This window comes from Eschrichtius robustus, chromosome 11 (genome assembly GCF_028021215.1).
Source record: "Eschrichtius robustus isolate mEscRob2 chromosome 11, mEscRob2.pri, whole genome shotgun sequence".
Lineage (NCBI taxonomy): Eukaryota > Metazoa > Chordata > Mammalia > Artiodactyla > Eschrichtiidae > Eschrichtius > Eschrichtius robustus.
In genome coordinates, this window is record NC_090834.1 from 82683972 (window position 1) to 82702747 (window position 18776).

The 18776-nt window shown below is 36.9% G+C and overlaps 1 protein-coding gene across 1 annotated transcript in view; it reads left to right on the forward strand.

Annotated features, from left to right (window-relative positions):
* Nucleotides 1-18776, forward strand: part of BBOX1 (gamma-butyrobetaine hydroxylase 1) — an 81608-nt gene that overhangs the window by 34113 nt on the left and 28719 nt on the right. The window contains exon 4 of the mRNA XM_068554793.1: nt 15732-15837. Coding sequence (XP_068410894.1) covers nt 15732-15837 — 106 coding nt within the window. The remainder of the gene's footprint in view (nt 1-15731; nt 15838-18776) is intronic.

Here is an 18776-nt window from a genome sequence, read left to right on the forward strand (position 1 = left end):
AGTTTCTTCTCTTGAGGACACCTATTATGTGTATATTAAATCATCTTTGCCTATCCTCTTAATTTGTTACTTTCTCTCAAATCCTTCTTACCTTTTTAAAAAATTTTTTTTAATTGAAGTATAATTGATTTAGAATGTTGTGTTAATTTCTGCTATACAGCAAAGTGACTCAGTAATACACATATATACATTTTTATATTCTTTTCCATTATGGGTTATCCCAGGATATTGAATATAGTTCCCTATCCTATACAGTAGCACCTCATTGTTAATCCATTCTATATGTAATAGTTTGCAGCTCCTTACCCCAAACTTCCAATCCATCCTTCCTCCAACCCCCTCCCCCTTGGCAGCCACAGGTCTGTTCTCGTGATCATGGTATCTTCCCTGCCAGGTAAGTATACAAGTCTGTTCTCTATGTCTGTGAGTCTGTTTCTGTTTCATATATAAGTTCATTTCTGCCATATTTCAGAATCCACATATAAGTGATATCATATGGTATTTGTCTTTCTCTTTCAGACTTACTTCACTTAGTATGATAATCTCTAGTTGCATACATGTTGCTACAAATGGCATTATTTTGTTCTTTTTTTATGGCTGAGTAGTATTCCATTGTATATATGTACCACATCTTCTTTATCCATTCATCTGTCAGTGGACATTAAGGTTGTTTCCATGTCTTGGCTATTGTGAACAGTGCCAACATGAACATAGGGGGGAATGTATCTTTTGGAATTATAGTTTGGTCCAGATATATGCCCAGGAGTGGGATTGCTGGATCATATGGTTATTCTATTTTTAGTTTTCTAAGAAACCTGCATACTGTTTTCCATAGTGGCTGCACCAGTGTACATTCCCACCAACAGTGTAGGAGGGTTCCCTTTTCTCCACACCCTCTCCAGCATTTGTTGTTTGTAGATTTTCTGATGATGCCCATTCTGACTGGCGTGAGGTGATACCTCATTGTAGTTTTGATTTGCATTTCTCTAATAATTAGTGGTGTTCCACAGCTTTTCATGTGCCTCTTGGCCATCTGTACGTCTTCTTTGGAGAAATGTTTATTTAGGCCTCTGTACATTTTCTGATTGGGTTGTTTGCTTTTTTGTTGTTGAATTGTATGAGCTATTTGTATATTTTGGAAATTAAGCCCTTGTCGGTCACATGATTTGCAAATACTATTTCCCATTCCATAGGTTGTCTTTTTGTTTCATTTACGGTTTCCTTTGCTGTGCAAAAGCTTGTAAGTTTGATTAGGTCCCATTTGTTTATTTTTGTTTTTATTTCTATTGCCTTGGAAGACTGACCTAAGAAAACATTGATATGATTTATATCAGAGAATATTTTGCTTATGATCTCTTCTAGGAGTTTAATGGTGTCATATCTTATGCCATTTTGAGTTTATTTTTGTGTATGGTGTGAGGGTGTATTGTAACTTCGTTGATTTACATGCTCCTGTCCAACTTTCCCAGCACCACTTGCCGAAGAGACTGTCTTTCTCCCATTTTATATTCTTCCCTCCTTTGTTGAAGATTATTTGACCGTAGGAGTGTGGGTTTATTTCGGGGCTCTCTGTTCTGTTCCATTGATCCATATGTATGTTTCTGTGCCATTACCACATTATTTTGATTACTGTAGCTTTGTAGTATTGTCTGAGTGTGGGAGGGTTTTGCCTCCTGCTTTGTTATTTTTCCTTAGGATTGCTTTGGCAATTCTGGGTCTTTTATAGTTCCATATAAATTTTAGGATAATTTATTCTAGTTCTGTGAAAAATGTCATGGGAAATTTGATAGGGATCTCTCTTTCTTTTTTTTAACATCATTATTGGAGTATAAGTGCTTTAAAATGGTGTGTTAGTTTCTTCTGTATAACAAAGTGAATCAACTATACGTATACATATACCCCCATATCCCCTCCCACTTGCGTCTCCCTCCCACTCTCCCTATCCCACCCCTCTAGGTGGTCACAAAGCACAGAGCTAATCTCCCTTTGCTATGCTGCTTCTCCCCATTAACTATCTATTTCACATTTGGTAGTGTATATATGTCCATGTCACTCTCACTTTGTCCTAGCTTACCCTTCCCCCTCCCCGTGTCCTCAAGGCCATTCTGTACGTCTGCATCTTTAGTCCTGTCCTGCCCCTAGGTTCTTCAGAACCATTTTTTTTTTTTTTTAGATTCCATATATACGTGTTAGCATACAGTATTTATTTTTCTCTTTCTGACTTACTTCACTCTGTATGACAGACTCTAGGTCCATCCACCTCACTACAAATAACTCAGCTTTGTTTCTATTTATGGCTGAGTAATATTCCATTGTATATAAGTGCCACATCTTCTTTATCCATTCATCTGTCGATGGACACGAAGGTTGTTTCCATGTCCTGGCTACTGTAAATAGTGCTGCAATGAACATTGTGGTACATGACTCTTTTTGAATTATGGTTTTCTCAGGGTATATGCCCAGTAATGGGATTGCTGGGTCGTATGGTAGTTCTATTTTTAGTTTTTTTAAGGAACATCCATACTGTTCTGCATAGTGGCTGTATCAGTTTACATTCCCACCAACAGTGCAGCAGGGTTCCCTTTTCTCCACACCCTCTCCAGCATTTATTGTTTGTAGACATTTTGAGGATGGCTATTCTGACTGATGTGAGGTGATACCTCATTGTAGTTTTAATTTGCATTTCTCTAATGATTAGTGGTGTTGAGCATCCTTTCATGTGTTTGTTGGCAGTCTGTATATCTTCTTGAGAGAAATGTTTATTTAGGTCTTCTGCCCATTTTAGGATTGGGTTGTTTGTTTGTTTGATATTGAGCTGCATGAGCTGCTTGTATATTTGGGAGACTAATCCTTTGTCAGTTCCTTCATTTGCAAATATTTTCTCCCATTCTAAGGGTTGTCTTTTCATCTTGTTTATGGTTTCCTTTGCTGTGCAAAAGCTTTTAAGTTTCATTAGGTCCCATTTCTTTATTTTTGCTTTTATTTCCATTACTCTAGGAGGTGGGTCAAAAAGGATCTTGTGATTTATGTCATAGAGTGTTCTGCCTATGTTTTCCTCTAAGAGTTTGATAGTGTCTGGCCTTACATTTAGGTCTTTAATAAATTTTGAGTTTATTTTTGTGTATGGTGTTAAAGAGTGTTCTAATTTCATTCTTTTACATGTAGCTGTCCAATTTTTCCTGCACCACTTATTGAAGAGGAAGTCTTTTCTCCATTGTATACTCTTGCCTCCCTTGTCTGAGATAAGGTGACCATATGTGTGTGGGTTTATCTCTGGGCTTTCTATCCTGTTCCATTGATCTATACTTCTGTTTTTGTGCCAGTACTGTACTGTCTTGATTACTGTATCTTTGTAGTATAGTCTAAAGTCTGGGAGCCTGATTCCTCGAGCTCCATTTTTCTTTCTCAAAGTTGCTTTGGCTATTCAGGGTCTTTTGTGTTTCCATACAAACTGTAAAATTTTTTGTGCTAGTTCTGTGAAAAATGTCATTGGTAGTTTGATAGGGATTGCATTGACTCTGTAGATTGCTTTGAGTAGTATAGTCATTTTCACATTGTTGATTCTTCCAATCCAAGAACATGGTATATCTCTCCATCTGTTTGTGTTGTCTTTGATTTCTTTCATCAGTGTCTTATAGTTTTCAGAGTACAGGTCTTTTACCTCCATAGGTAGGTTTATTCCTAGGAATTTTATTCTTTTTGTTGCAATGGTAAATAGGAGTGTTTCCTTAATTTCTCTTTCAGAATTTTCATCATTAGTGTTTAGGAATGCAAGAGAGTTCTGTGCATTAATTTTGTATCCTGCTACTTTATCAAATTCATTGAGTAGCTCTAGTAGTTTTCTGGTAGCATTTTTAGGATTCTCTATGTATAGTATTATGTCATCTGCAAACAGTGACAGTTTTACTTGTTCTTTTCCAATTTGGATTCCTTTTATTTCTTTTTCTTCTCTGATTGCTGTGGCTAAAACTTCCAAACCTATATTGAATAATAATGGTGAGAGTGAGCAACCTTGTCTTGTTCCTGGTCTTAGTGGAAATGTTTTCAGTTTTTCAACATTAAGAACGATGTTGGCTGTGGGTTTGTCATATATGGTCTTTATTATGTTGAGGTAAGTTCCCCCTATGCCTACTTTCTGGAGGGTTTTTATCATAAATGGGTGTTGAATTTTGTCGAAACCTTTTCTGCATCTATTGAGATGATCATATGGTTTTTCTCCTTCAATTTGTTAATATGGTTTATCACATTGATTGCTTTGTGTATATTGAAGAATTCTTGCATTCCTGGGATATACCCCACTTGATCATGCTGTATGATCCTTTTAATGGGCTGTTGGGTTCTCTTTGCTAGTATTTTGTTGAGGATTTTTGCATCTATGTTCATCAGTGATATTGGTCTGTAGTTTTTTTTTTTTGTGACATCTTTGTCTGGTTTTGGTATCAGGGTGATGGTGGCCTCGTAGAATGAGTTTTGGAGTGTTCCTCCCTCTGCTATATTTTGGAAGAGTTTGAGAAGGATAGGTGTTAGCTCTTCTCTAAATGTTTGATAGAATTCGCCTGTGCAGTCTCTGGTCCTGGGCTTTTGTTTGTTGGAAGATTTTTAATCACAGTTTCAATTTCACTGCTTGTGATTCGTCTGTTTATATTTTCTGTTTCTTCTGGGTTCAGTCTCAGTAGGTTGTGTTTTTCTGAGAATTTGTCCATTTCTTCCAGGCTGTCCATTTTATTGGCATATCATTGCTTTTAGTAATCTCTCATGATTCTTTGTATTTCTGCAGCGTCAGTTGTTATTTCACCTTTATCATACCTAATTCTATTGATTTGAGTCTTCTCCCTTTTATTGTTGATAAGTCTGGTTAATGGTTTATCAATTTCATTTATCTTCTCAAAGAACTAGCTTTTAGTTTTATTGATCTTTAGTATGGTTTCCTTCATTTCTTTTTCATTTATTTCTGATCTGATCTTTATGATTTCTTTCCTTTTGCTACTTTGGATTTTTTCTGTTCTTCTTTCTCTAATTGCTTTAGGTGTAAGTTTAGGTTGTTTATTTGAGGTGTTTCTTCTTTCTTGAGGTAAGATTTTATTGCTTTAAACTTCCCTCTTAGACTGCTTTTGCAGCATCCCATTGGTTTTGTGTCATCGTGTTTTCATTGTCAATTGTTTCTAGGTATTTCTTGATTTCCTCTTTGATTTCTTCAGTGATCTCTTGGTTATTTAGTAGCGTATTGTTTAGCTTCCTTGTGTGTATTTTTTCCTGTAATTGATATCTAGTCTTATAGCGTTGTGGTCGGAAAAGACACTTGATATGATTTCAGTTTTCTTAAGTTTACCAAGGCTTGATTTGTGACCCAAGATATGATCTATCCTGGAGAATGTTCCATGAGCACTTGAGAGGAAAGTGTATTCTGTTGTTTTGGGATGGAATGTCTTATAAATATCAATTAAGTGCATCTTGTTTAATGTGTCATTTAAAGCTTGTGTTTCCTTATTTATTTTCATTTTGGATGATCTGTCCATTGGTGAAAGTGGGGTGTTAAAGTCCCCTACTCTTATTGTGTTACTGTAGATTTCCCCTTTTATGGCTGTTAACATTTGCCTTATGTAGTGAGGTGCTCCTATGTTGGGTGCATAAATATTTACAATTGTTATATCTTCTTCTTGGATTGATCCCTTGATCATTATGTAGTGTCCTTCTTTGTCTCTTGTAATAGTCTTTCTTTTCAGGTAGACTGCCTATTTCCTCTTCATTTGTTTGGTCTGGTGGCTTTTTACCTTGCTCCTTCATCTGCTGTGTGTTTCTCTGTCTTCTCATTTTGCTTAACTTACTGTGTTTGGGGTCTACTTTTTGCAGGTTGCAGGTTCGTAGTTCCCATTGTTTTTGGTGTCTGCCCTCAGTGGGTAAAGTTGGTTCAGTGGGTTGTGTAGGCTTCCTGGTGGAGGGGACTAGTGCCTGTGTTCTGGTGGATAAGGCTGGATCTTGTCTTTCTGGTGGGCAGGACCACGCCCGGTGGGGTGTTTTGTGGTGTCTGTGAACTTAGTATGATTTTAGGCAGCCTCTCTGCTAATGGGTGGGGTTGTGTTCCTGTCTTGCTAGTTGTTTGGCATGGGGTGTCCAGCACTGTAGCTTGCTGGTCGTTGATTGGAGCTGGGTCTTAGCATTGAGACAGAGATCTCTGTGAGAGCTCTTGCCAATTGATATTACATGGGGCTGGGAGGTCTCTGGTGCTCCAATGTCCTGGACTCTGCTCTCCCACCTCAGAGGCTCAGGCCTGACACCCGGCTGGAGCACCAAGACCCTCTCAGCCACAGGGCTCAGAACAAAAGGGAGGGAAAAAAAGAAAAAAATAATAATAAATAAAGTTATTAAAATAAAAAAATAAAAAATATATAATTAAAATTTTAAAAATAATAATGTAATTTTAAAAAAAGAAGAGAGCAACCAAACCAATAAACAAATCCACCAATGATAACAAGCGCTAAAAACTATACTAAAAGAAATGGACAGACATAACCTTAGGACAAATGGTAAAAGCAAACCTATACAGACAAAATCACACAAAGAAGCATACGGATACACATTCACAAAAAGAGAAAAAGGAAAAATATGTACATATATATATATTAAAAAAAAGGAAGAGAGCAACCAAATCAATAAATAAATCTACCAATGATAATAAGCTCTAAATACTAAACTAAGATATACATAAAACCAGAAACAAATTAGATGCAGAAAGCAAACCCCAAGTCTACAGTTGCTCCCAAAGTCCACCGCCTCAATTTGGGGATGATTCGTTGTCTATTCAGGTATTCTACAGATGCAGGGAACCTCAAGTTTATTGTAGAGATTTAATCCGCTGCTTCTGAGGTTGTATGGAGAAATTTCCCTCTCTCTTCTTTGTTCACACAGCTCTGGGAGTTCAGCTTTGGATTTGGCCCTGCCTCTGCATGTAGGTCGCCTCTGGCATCTGTTCTTTGCCCAGACAGGAGGTGGTTAAAGGAGCAGCTGATTTGGGGGCTCTGGCTTACTCAGGCCAGGGGGAGGGAGGGGTACAGAATGCAGCGCGAGCCTGTGGCAGCGGAGGCCAGCATGATGTTGCAATAGCCTGAGGCGCGCTGTGTGTTCTCCTGGGGAAGTTGTCCCTGGAAACTGCACAGTGGCAGGCTGCACAGCCTGCACAGGGTCCCAGGCGGGGAGGTGTGAATAGTGACCTGTGTTTGCACACAGGATTCTTGGTGGCTGCAGCAGCAACCTTAGCGTTTCATGCCCATCTCTGGTGTCCGCGCTGATAGCCGCAGCTCACGCCCATCCCTGGAGCTCGTTTAGGCAGTGCTCTGCCTTCTGTGGGCACTCGGGGAAGGAATGCCCTCTCCTCCCACACCCCAAAACAATGGTCTCTTGACTCTTAGGCAGTTCCAGATGTTTTCTCGGACTCCCTCCCAGCTAGCTGTGGCGCACGAGGCCCCTTCAGGCTGTGTTCACACAGCCAACCCCAGTCCTCTCCCTGGGATCTGACCTCTGAAGCCCGAGCCTCAGCTCCCAGCCCCCACCCACCCTGGCGGGTGAGCAGACAAGCTTCTTGGGCTGGTGAGTGCTGGTCGGCACCGATCCTCTGTGCAGGAATCTCTCCGCTTTGCCCTCTGCACCTCTGTTGCTGCACTCTCTTCCATGGTTCTGAAGCTTCCCTCCTACCCACCCCCTGTCTCTGCCAGTGAAGGGGCTTCCTAGTGTGTGGAAACTTTTCCTCCTTCATAGCTCCCTCCCAGAGGTGCAGGTCCTGTCCCTATTCTTTTGTATTTTTTTTTTCTTTTTTTCTTTTTTACCACCCAGGTACGTGGGGAGTTTCTTGCCATTTGGGAAGTCTGAGGTCTTCTGCCAGCGTTCAATAGGTGTTCTGTAGGAGCTGTTCCACGTGTAGATGTATTTTTGGAGAGGAAGGTGATCACATCTTACTTCTCAGGCCATCTTGAAGGTCCCCTATCTCTTTCTCTCTTTTTTTTGACATTTAAATTTTCCTCCCTTTCATCCTCTAGTCATCCAAAGGCATTATTTGTTATGCTTATTTGATCTTGTATTTCTTCTAATTTAGTTTTCATTTTCTAATGATTTTTAATTTTTTTTTCTTTTCTGAGTATATCATCCCATTTTTGAATTTCTGCTTCTTATGTAAGTTATTCTTTCATATATTGTACCAAAGTCTTCTGAATTCATTAGAAGTAGCTATAAATAGAAAATAGAAGTTAGAAACAGAAAAAATATATTTTTCATCTTTTAGGGGCATATCCTTCTATCATGTATTTTCTGTATGTGTGCTATTTCACTATTTTTTTCCTTTTATAAATTAACTATGAGACTAAACCTTAATCATTTGTATGTTGCTTATCTTTATATAAAATGTGTTTTCTTAACTATTAAAGGGAGATGTGATTCAGAAACCTTTTATAAGTTATGGTTTTAGGCTATATTTCAAAATTATGGACGATAACGTTCTAAGACCTCCCAGTCCTTCTCCTTTACTTTCATCTAGACCTTTTTCTTTTGTCCCTGTAATGCTCAATATAGGATCTTTTTCTCAGAAGGAAGCTTTATCATGGAAGGGAATTTGGTAAGTTTTTAGAGTTCATGGTGCCCAGACTATTCCAACTCCTTACCATAGACCTCTTGTATTCAGCTATAGTGGAATGTGAAAATCCCCTCCCAGATTTAATTACCATTCTCAAATTTCCCTACTGCACTTTCCAGTGAATATCTGTCAGTAATTTGGGAATTTTTCAGGTCCATCAGATATCTAGTTGCTTCCCTCTGCTTCCCCCTACACAGTTGCTTTGGAAGGCCCATCTCTATACTCACTCATTTTGGGGGTTCATGGAAATATCTTGTCACCTAATTTTGATTAGATATTGTCACTGAGTTTTGGGGTTTGTACTCAAGATGTCTTGCAGAGAGAATTCAGAGAGATTAAAACTTTGTCACCACCAACATTCCAGAATCCTCCTTGTTTACTTCATATCTTTATGTTTTATGGAGCTGTCAGTTCCCTGCTGTAATGAGATTCCTTTTTGTAAGATTTTACAGGACTATAGGGAAGCAGAAATTTGGAGGGAAGCCAAGAATAGCCATTGAGCAAATCCTCCTTGCTCCAGCCCGGTTGACCATCTCTCACATCCTCTGATAGACCATATTCTTTCCCTCCACTGGGCCTTCTCACAAGCTATTTTTTCTGCCTGCAATGCCCTTTACCCTTCTAAGTAAATCCTACTCAATCTTCAGGTCTCCACCTGACTGTCACTTCTTTACTGTCATAACACCTTGTACGTTAGCTTTGGAAGATAAATCATACTAATCTGTCTTCCACATAGACTGTAAGTTCCATGAAATGCAAGTACCATGTCTATTCTATTCACTCCTGCATCCTCAGTTCCTGGCCCGTTGTATGTGTCTAATAAATGATAATGGAAAAATAAATATCTGGATGTCTGATGAGTGACTGCATCTAGCAAGTCACATGTGGAAGCATTACAACTATAGTTAGAAATAATAAGCAATATGGTATTCCTTTAGATGGTTAACTATAAAATTTTTTGGTTTATTTTAGCTAAGAGAGCGTTTTCCATGTTAAAACTTAAAAAATAAAAATAAGATATGAACATTATGTTTTCGATACAATGGGATAAGTAATGATGTTCAAAAAAGGGCATTCTTTCTTATATCTGACAATAAGAGTTTGCAGCAAGTCAACATTAGAGGTTGTAGCTGCTGGGGAAAATAAATCCAAGTTGCAGGTTTAGAACATCTTTTCATATAAATAGTACTTCAAAAAAGAAAAAGATTACAAATAAATTCAGCATGATTTTCCAAGTGTGAGCCACTAACCAAAAGAGTATAAAATCTATCACCTAGGGTATAAAGAAAAAATCTAATGAAAACAAAATTTCAGCATTCCATATATACTGAAGGATTCAAATTTGTCACAAAACACTATTAATATCATGAAATACTATGGTATCTATGACTGGCCATCTAGATTAGGGTGAATCTAGTAAATTAGCATTCAAACCAATTCCATGATATACAGTGGTACCTTAACATCATGATTTTAATGTACAGAAGCTTTTGACAAAACTCTTGAATAGATGAGGAAAAATAGGGAAAGTTCTAATTAAATGTTGAGAATGACATGAATAGCTCAGTGAAAATACTTAGGCTTGTTTAATAACATCTTTGGCAAAAGCAGTATTATTTGTACAGCGACAATTACCTGCCCCAGTACAATTCCAAGCAAGTCTACACCATCAGATTTAGATGCTATACTGAGCCTGTTTCTTCAGCTTTAGAACAATTTGGTCCTGCACCTCTGTTTCATGACAGCTCCTGATAATCTGCTTGAGTTGTTTCCTTTCTTAGAACAACCTAAGAATATGTCACTAATAAGAGGTGCACGTAAGTACACCCTAATCTCACTAAGGCCCCACAAGTGGGCTTTTTAAAAATGCTTTCTACACAGGCCGATGGATCATGCTTGCATTTATTTCTGCTGTGTTTTATTGGAGATTTGGATTTGAGAAGGACAAGTGAAAGCTTAGAGTCATAGACAATCAGCAGCAGCCTTCCTGGCATGACTCATTTCTATAAGAAGGTAGAAAGGTAAATCAAATGACATTTCTAGGATTTTTCCAGACTTATGCTATAACTATTAAGAGAATGTTTTATGATTGGAACTGGCAAACTCCTTTCCTGGGATTTATCATTATGTGTGAGCATAGACTTTTAGGCTATATATCCCATACCGTGCCTAAGACACTTCAGGGCTATAAAATTTTTACCATCCCCTGCCAGTTAGCTCAGAGGGCTGGAGAACTGCTTTGAAGAAGCCAAGTCACAAGCCCCATCCCTGTAGAAGCCAGTTAGTGTCAAAAATAGATCTGTTCCCTGCCAAAACCTTGCACCTTGAATCTCAGCCAGCTCTTGGCCACAGCAAAACTCAGTTCATTTACCCTTGATCATAGGAGGAACCAGGAAAGAGAATGTAGATGGATCAAAGCAAAACCATCATCACTCTTGGACAGAAAATCTAAATAAAGTCATTTCCTCCTGACAGTGTCAGCAGCAGCATCTTCTTAGAAGACATTATATATTCTATAATTTGATGAAATTACTCTTTTTGTATCCTTAAATCCCTTCCTATATGTAGATTATTCTTAGAATGCTGATGTTGACAATAGTCTGAATCTGTATTATATATGGACCATGGAGTGACATGAACGTCATAGAGAACATGTATCTCTTGGCTATAGTCACAACAATATAATGGATTGCCTGACTCATACTTGAGTTGCAGCAGGCTATACATACCCTTTTCTCCTTTCACTAGGTCTCTTTCCAGTTCATGGCCACATATGGATGGCTCTTTAATTTTAATGAAAGATATAACAGGCTTTCCACCCTAAATTTAAATGAGATAAAAAACAAAAACAAAACAGAGCAAAATAGCTAGTTTCATTCTCAGTCCCAGAGAATGGAGAAGAAGCCCAACCTTTTCATTTCAGATTCCTCTGCCTCAAATACATCTCTCAGACATTCACATTTCTCCTTCCCTTATTTAATTCAGGTTTCTATGAAAAATTTCAGCTCTTTCTAGAGTACTTCCCAAAGTATCATTTCCACCATGATGTTCTCCTGGCCCCAAACCTTATCTCCTTGCCTTGCTTTATTTTCTTTATAGCACTTATCTCTATCTGATATTAGATTTGGTGATTACTTGTTTGTCCTTTTTGTTCCCTACTAGATTACTAATGCTAAAACAATACCTGGAATAGAATAGGTTTTTTCAATATATATTTATTGAAAATGACTTAATATGAACATAAATTAACAAATAGACATTATAACAGCAATAAAATTGCATTCATGTATAGTGACATCTTTTCAAATCAGCTTTGGTTTATTTTGAGACACAGCTTCCTTCCAATTACCCATTATTTCAATCTTCCAAGGAAAAGCCTTACAAAATCTGAATAATGGTTGCTTCTCTTACCACAGAGTTGCAAGTAATCTCTAGTTATTTTTTTAATTAACTTTTTATAACGTTTAAGTCAAGCTGTTTTTTGGTAATAGAGGTAAAATTCACATAACATAAAATTAACCATTTTAACATATGCATTTCTCTGTCATTTAGTACATTGGCAATGTTGTGAAACCATTACCTCTATTTAATTTTAATCCATTTTCATCAATGATGTTACTTTTTAAAAAAACTTATTAATCATCTTGGAGTGGTAGAAAACTAACCCATTACATAACAAAATGGTAAATAAAGAAAAGAATCAAGCATTTATCTCATCATCCCTATTTAAGCTATTATATGGGGTAAACAAATAGTAGATGAGGGAAAATGAATCTTTTTAAAAGTATTCCAACTGATAAATAAAAAAGAAATTATTAATTTGGTATTTCACTATTTGGAATCCCCAGTGAATTAGTGGGTCTAGCCATTGAGCACGAGCAACAAATATCACAAAAAGAAAGACATCTAGATATTCTGTGCCTTGTAATAAAAGAACACAATCACATCTATAGTTTTGTCAAAGAGAGAAGAGAAAGTCTGCCCAAGCCTCTGCATTTAGCTGCCAATTTTCCACAAACACAGAGGACAGGGAACATGTTGAACTACACCATGAGTTTACAATCTACAAAGTCCAGACTGTGCGGAACTCTTTAGAGCAAATTCACTAACTTCTTCAAATAATAAATTGTAAGAAGAATAGGCTGGAAGAGAAACATATAGATTAAGAGACTTAAAAAACATAACAATTGTTTTTAATGGGCAAGATTAAACATAGTATCTTAGGATACACGTTCAGGGAATAAAAATGTAAAGAAATGCAAAGAAATGATAAATATAGAAGTCATGGTCATGGTTATTCTAGAGAAGAGAGAAAGGATGGTGACTGGGACAGGGCATATATTTGAGCTTAAAGTTCTGTTTCTTGATCTGAGTGAAGTTACAAGAGTGGAATTAAAAATTCATTAAGTTCTCCCTAAGATCAGGAATAAGACAGAATGCTGTTTCTTACCACTTATATTCAACATTGTACTAGAAGTTTCGACAAGAGCAATTAGGCAAAAAATAGAAATAAAAGCATCCAAATGATAAAGGAAGAAGTAAATCTATCTCTCTTCCCAGATGGCATGATCCTGTATGTAAAAAACCCAAAAGAATGCACAAAAAAGTTACTGGAGCTAATAAATGAATGCAGCAAAGTTGGAGGATACAAGATCCATGCAGAAAAGTCAGTTGTTTTATGTATATCAGCAATGAACAGTCTGAAAAGGAAATTAAGAAAACAATTCCATTTACAATAGAATCTAGAAGAATAAAATACCTAAGAATAAATTTAACCAAGGAGGTGAAAGACTTGTAAAATGAAAACTACAAAATGTTGCTGAATGAAATTAAAGATCTAATAAATGGAAGGACATCCCATATTCATGAATTGTAAGACATAATATAGTTAAAGATATCAATACTAACCAAAGTGGGCTACAGAGTCAATGCAGTCCTTGCCAAAATTCCAATGGCCTTTTTGCATAAATGGAAAATCCAATCCTCAAATTGATAGGAAATTGCAAGGGGTTCTGAATAGCCAAAGCAATATTGAAAAGAACAAAGTTGGAGGACTTACCCTTCCTGATTTTAAAACTTACTACAAATCAACAGTAATCAAAATATTGTGGTACTGGGATAAGGATAGACATATAGACTAATGGAATATAAGTGAAAGTGCATAAATAAACCCATACATCTATAGCTGATTGATTTTTTTTTTTTAATAGGGAGCATTTTCTTTTTTCAAATTTTATTTATTTATTTTATTTATGGCTGTGTTGGGTCTTCGTTTCTGTGCGAGGGCTTTCTCTAGTTGTGGCAAGTGGGGGCCACTCTTCATCGCGGTGCGCAGGCCTCTCACTATCGCGGCCTCTCTTGTTGCGGAGCACAGGCTCCAGACGTGCAGGCTCAGTAACTGTGGCTCACGGGCCCAGTTGCTCCGTGGCATGTGGGATCTTCCCGGACCAGGACTCGAACCCGTGTGCCCTGCATTGGCAGGCAGATTCTCAACCACTGCGCCACCAGGGAAGCCCTATAGCTGATTGATTTTTAACAAGGGTGCTGAAACCATTCAATGGGGAAAGAATACTCTCTTCAACAAATGGTACTAGGACAGCTGTATACCCACATGCAAAAGAATGAACTGGGACCTCTTACTCACACCACTTATAAAAAAATAACTCCAAGTGGATCAATTATAGAGCTAAAACCATTAAATTCTTAAGAGAAAACATAGGGGTAAATATTCATGACCTTGAATTAGGCAGTGGATTCATACATATAACACCAAAAACAGCAACAAATATAAATTAATAGGACTTCATCAAAATTAAAAACTTTTGAACATCAAAGGACATTCCAAGAAAATGAAAAGACAACCTACAGAAGAGGCAAAAATATTTGCAAATCATGTATCTAAGGATGTAGTATCTCAGATATATAAAGAACTCTTACAACTTAACCAAAAAAAAAAAGACAATTTTAAAATGGGAAAAATACTTGAATACATTTCTTTAAAGTAGATATACAAATGCCCAACAAGCACATGAAAAGTTGCTCAACATCGTTAGTCATTAGGATATCACGAATCAGATCCGCAATCTACCACTTCACACCCACTAAGATGGCTATAAATAATTTTAAAAAAACAAACAACAGAAAACAAGTGTAGTGAGGATGTGGAGAAATTGGAACCCTCACACATTGCTGGTGAGAATGTAAAATGGCTGTTGTGGCAAACAATTTGGTGGTTCCTCAAAAAGTTAAAGATATAATTATGACATAATTCCACTCCTAAGTATTAACCCCCAAAAAAATTTGAGAACAGTTATTCAAATAAATGCATGTTCTTGAACATGTTCACATGTTCAAACCAGCAATATTCACAATAACCAAAGAGTAGAACAGTGCAAATGTCCATCAAATGATGAATGGATAGACACATTGTGGTATATCCATACAATAGGACATTACTCAACCATAAAAGAGAATGAAGTACTGATACATGCTACAACATGGATGAATCTCAAAAATATTATGTTAAGTCAAAGAAGCCAGACACAAGAAGTCACATATTGTATGATTCTATTTACATTAAATAGCCAAAAGAGGTAAATCCATAGAGAGAGAAAGCAGATTGTTGTTTGCCAGAGACTGGGAAGAGGACAGAATGGGAAGAAACTGCTTAATGGGTAAGAGGTTTTAGTTTGGAGTGATGGAAGTATTTTGAAACTACATAGAAAGAGGTGTTGGTTACCAACATTGTAAATGTTCTAAATGCTTCTTAAGTGTTCACTTTAAAGTGGTTCATTTTATGTTCTGTAAGTTTTGCCTCAATAAATCATTTTTTCAAATGCTTTAAGCTATTAAGAAACATAACATACACCCATATACACCTCTTTATAAATTCTGCACTCTTTTTTGGAGAGGAGAAGAGAAATGAGGAGATGCTGATTCTGAAATGGTTACTTTGGACAAAGAAAGGTCAGACTCTTTACCTGACTCATAGTCATTATGGTAATTATTTCATAAAATGAAGTTTCCATTTGCCCCATGTCTCAAGTTCATTCTAACACATTTCCTCTGGCTTAGTGACAGCCTGTTTAGACACGTTTCTTGTATTTTACAGACACACTTGGCAAGTGCAAGACAAAATCGACGCAAACAATGTGGCTTACACAACTGGGAAGCTAAGCTTTCACACTGATTATCCAGCCCTCCATCATCCACCTGGGGTAAGGTGAGCCTCAACATGTTTTCCACAAGGCAGGCCAAGGACTAATATGCTCCTGCATTTTGAGCCTAGAAGATTATATGTTTCACTAGGTAATTTGTCTTATGTAGATCTTTCTCCAAACACAATCCAAACTCAGAAAATCTCTGTACTTAAATCCTGAATAGCCTCATATTCCCAAGGAAGAGAAGATTTTCATGTTTTGTTTTGGGTTTTTTTTACATTTCTTCATTTCTCCCTGGAAATAACTATTGGCATTTGTTGCTTTGCCAAGGCATTTTACCACAGTGGTATATCTTGAGGTCTTTTTGCACATTTACCATTCCCAAGAGAATTAAAAGAGAAAATAAAACCAGGGAACACAATGTAGAGTTTTTCCCACAAAGTCACATGGCCACCATTAATATCAGTTAACTATTGCTGCAAAAAAAAAAAAACCAAAAAACAAAAAACAAAAAAAAAAACCCACTCCATAACTTCACAGCGTAAAAGAACAGCCATTTACTTAGCTCATGTTTTTACAATCTGGGCTATGTTCAGCTGGGTAGTTCTGCGGCTGCTGAGTCTGCTAGGGACTTGTTGACCTAGGTGGTAGCTGAGATGACTTGCCCCTGCTCCGTCTGATCTGTCATCCTCTCCCCTCAATCAGCAGAATGTCATCTCTGCCATGTTTTATTGGTCAAAGCAGGTCGTAAGTTTAGCCCAGATTCAAGGGGTGAGGAAGTAGAGGCCACCTTTTATGGGAGAAGCTGCAAAGATGTACTACAAAGGGATATGAATACAAGAAGCAGAATAACCCTGGCTGGTTGTGGAAATCATCTACTCTCCCAGCTATCAGATACTTCATTGAGGAGGGGCATGTTCACCATGGAACCACAAATCCTGCAGATTTTCTGGAAGCCTCCTCTTCCACTACATTGTTACAAAATTACCATTTTACTAAACCAGCTACATTTTTACAAAAGCATCATTTTGTTAAACCAAGAAATAAATGGTCAGGAAACTACCTTTGAAAAGATATTTTGTTCCTATTTTTAGAGCTAAATGGGACTAAATGAAATAGCCACACAGAAATTTATATCTTCAAAGGTAACTGAAAGTGGAAATTTGGGGCAGTTCTCTAGCTAATGAAGGTGAAATGGGAGAAAATCAAAATTCCTGTGTTTTTCATCGTATTGACTGGACACATTTTCCCTGTGCCTTTGTTACCCATTGTCCTCATCAGTATTAACTAAGCTAGTCTAGTATTTGACTTCACATGTTTTAAGTTATTTTGTTGATTGTAAAACACCACATGATTTCTCTGAACTAAATGACGACAGTGAAATGACCCTCAATAGTCACCTTTTTGGGTAGGGATTGAGGGGAAGTCACACAATGTGATTTGTTTTAAATGTGGCCCAGAAATTTTCTAAAACCCTGAGGGTTAAAAGCCAAACTAATCAGCTCAGTTCATCTGCCAAAGAGGTTGGAGAAGTTAAATGGAATAAAGTTTTTAAAATTAGACTAGAAAACTAGGTTCTATTTAAATTTTTAAATTATCTGCTTTTTATGAGTTTATGTTTGTTTCTGGGTTAAAATTGAAAGCCTATGGAAAAGTGATTAAATGACTTCATAAATGTCCCCGAAGTATAAGGCTTGACATTTTCATAGCATTTTATATTATTTTTTTCTGCATTTTATATTCTTTCAAAGCATGTTTACTTATATTGACTTATTTGATGCCTCTTAGAATTCCTTTAAGGTACACAGGAGCCATCATGTCTTTTTATGTTAAATGACGAAATGGCACCCAACATGGTTAAATACTTTCACAGGGTGACATCTGATTAATAGGGAACTTGAACTTGAAACCAGGCCTCCATCAAGTTTTTTCACCACACCATAGGGATCTTGAGTTGGACTTTCTAATTACCATAATTTCTATAAAATATTGATTATTTATAGACATTGTCATATATTACAAACTCTTGAAATACAGGAATTGAATCTTATACTTCCATAAATTTCAAGACTTAACCCAGCACCTTGAATGTAATAGAGACTTAATAAATATGCCAAAAAGAGGTTGAAAAATGCCACAAAATTGTACCAATCTCTACCAGCAAGTGAAATATCCAAATCTAAGTGATCTGACAGGAGATTTTTAAATAAAAAATGATTCCTGAAATGTCTAGATTCTGGTAAAATAATGAATAAAATGTAGCCACCTGCTTGTGCTATTGTTTAAATTTCCATTTTGAATTATTCAGGGGTTGAACCAAAGTTTGAGCTCTTTTATAACAAATAAAATAAATCAATGCTCTTTTCAGTACAGATGAAATGATCTGGATAATGAGTTACCTGTTGAGAGTTCAGTTTGATCAATTTCAATCACGTGGGGGAGGATAAGGAGACATCTTTAATGAAACACAGATGTTGCTTCCTTCACTGTCTTTGTCTGGGCCAAAAGTCACATGCTGCCATAAAGTAACATTTAAAAAGAAAATATTTTTGGTTCTGAATGACTTACATGACATCAAATTGGGTTTTATACACATCAGGCCTATATTTACCTTTTGAATTCGCGATGAATGTATTGTCTGGCTCCATCGTCTTTTTTCTTTCATAAGATGGCATTAAAATGTAAATGTACAAAAGAAGATTATTAGTTGGCCTTGCCACATGTAAAAGACATCAGCTGACCTTTTTTTTTTAAGGTTTGTATTTGAAATATTCTGTGACTTCATTATGGTAGAGTATAAAAGGATTTAAAGAGCACTCAGATTCTCCCAAAGACAAAGTTATGCTATTGCTTTGCCTTCTTGGAGTTTGGAAGACTTGAGTTTGATATTTCCATTTCATCTTCTTTTTAATCATGCTGTTTCACCCCTCATTGCCCTGGCGATGAGATAATTCTCTACAATGACTTGGTCAGCTTATGCACATATTTTTTCAAGC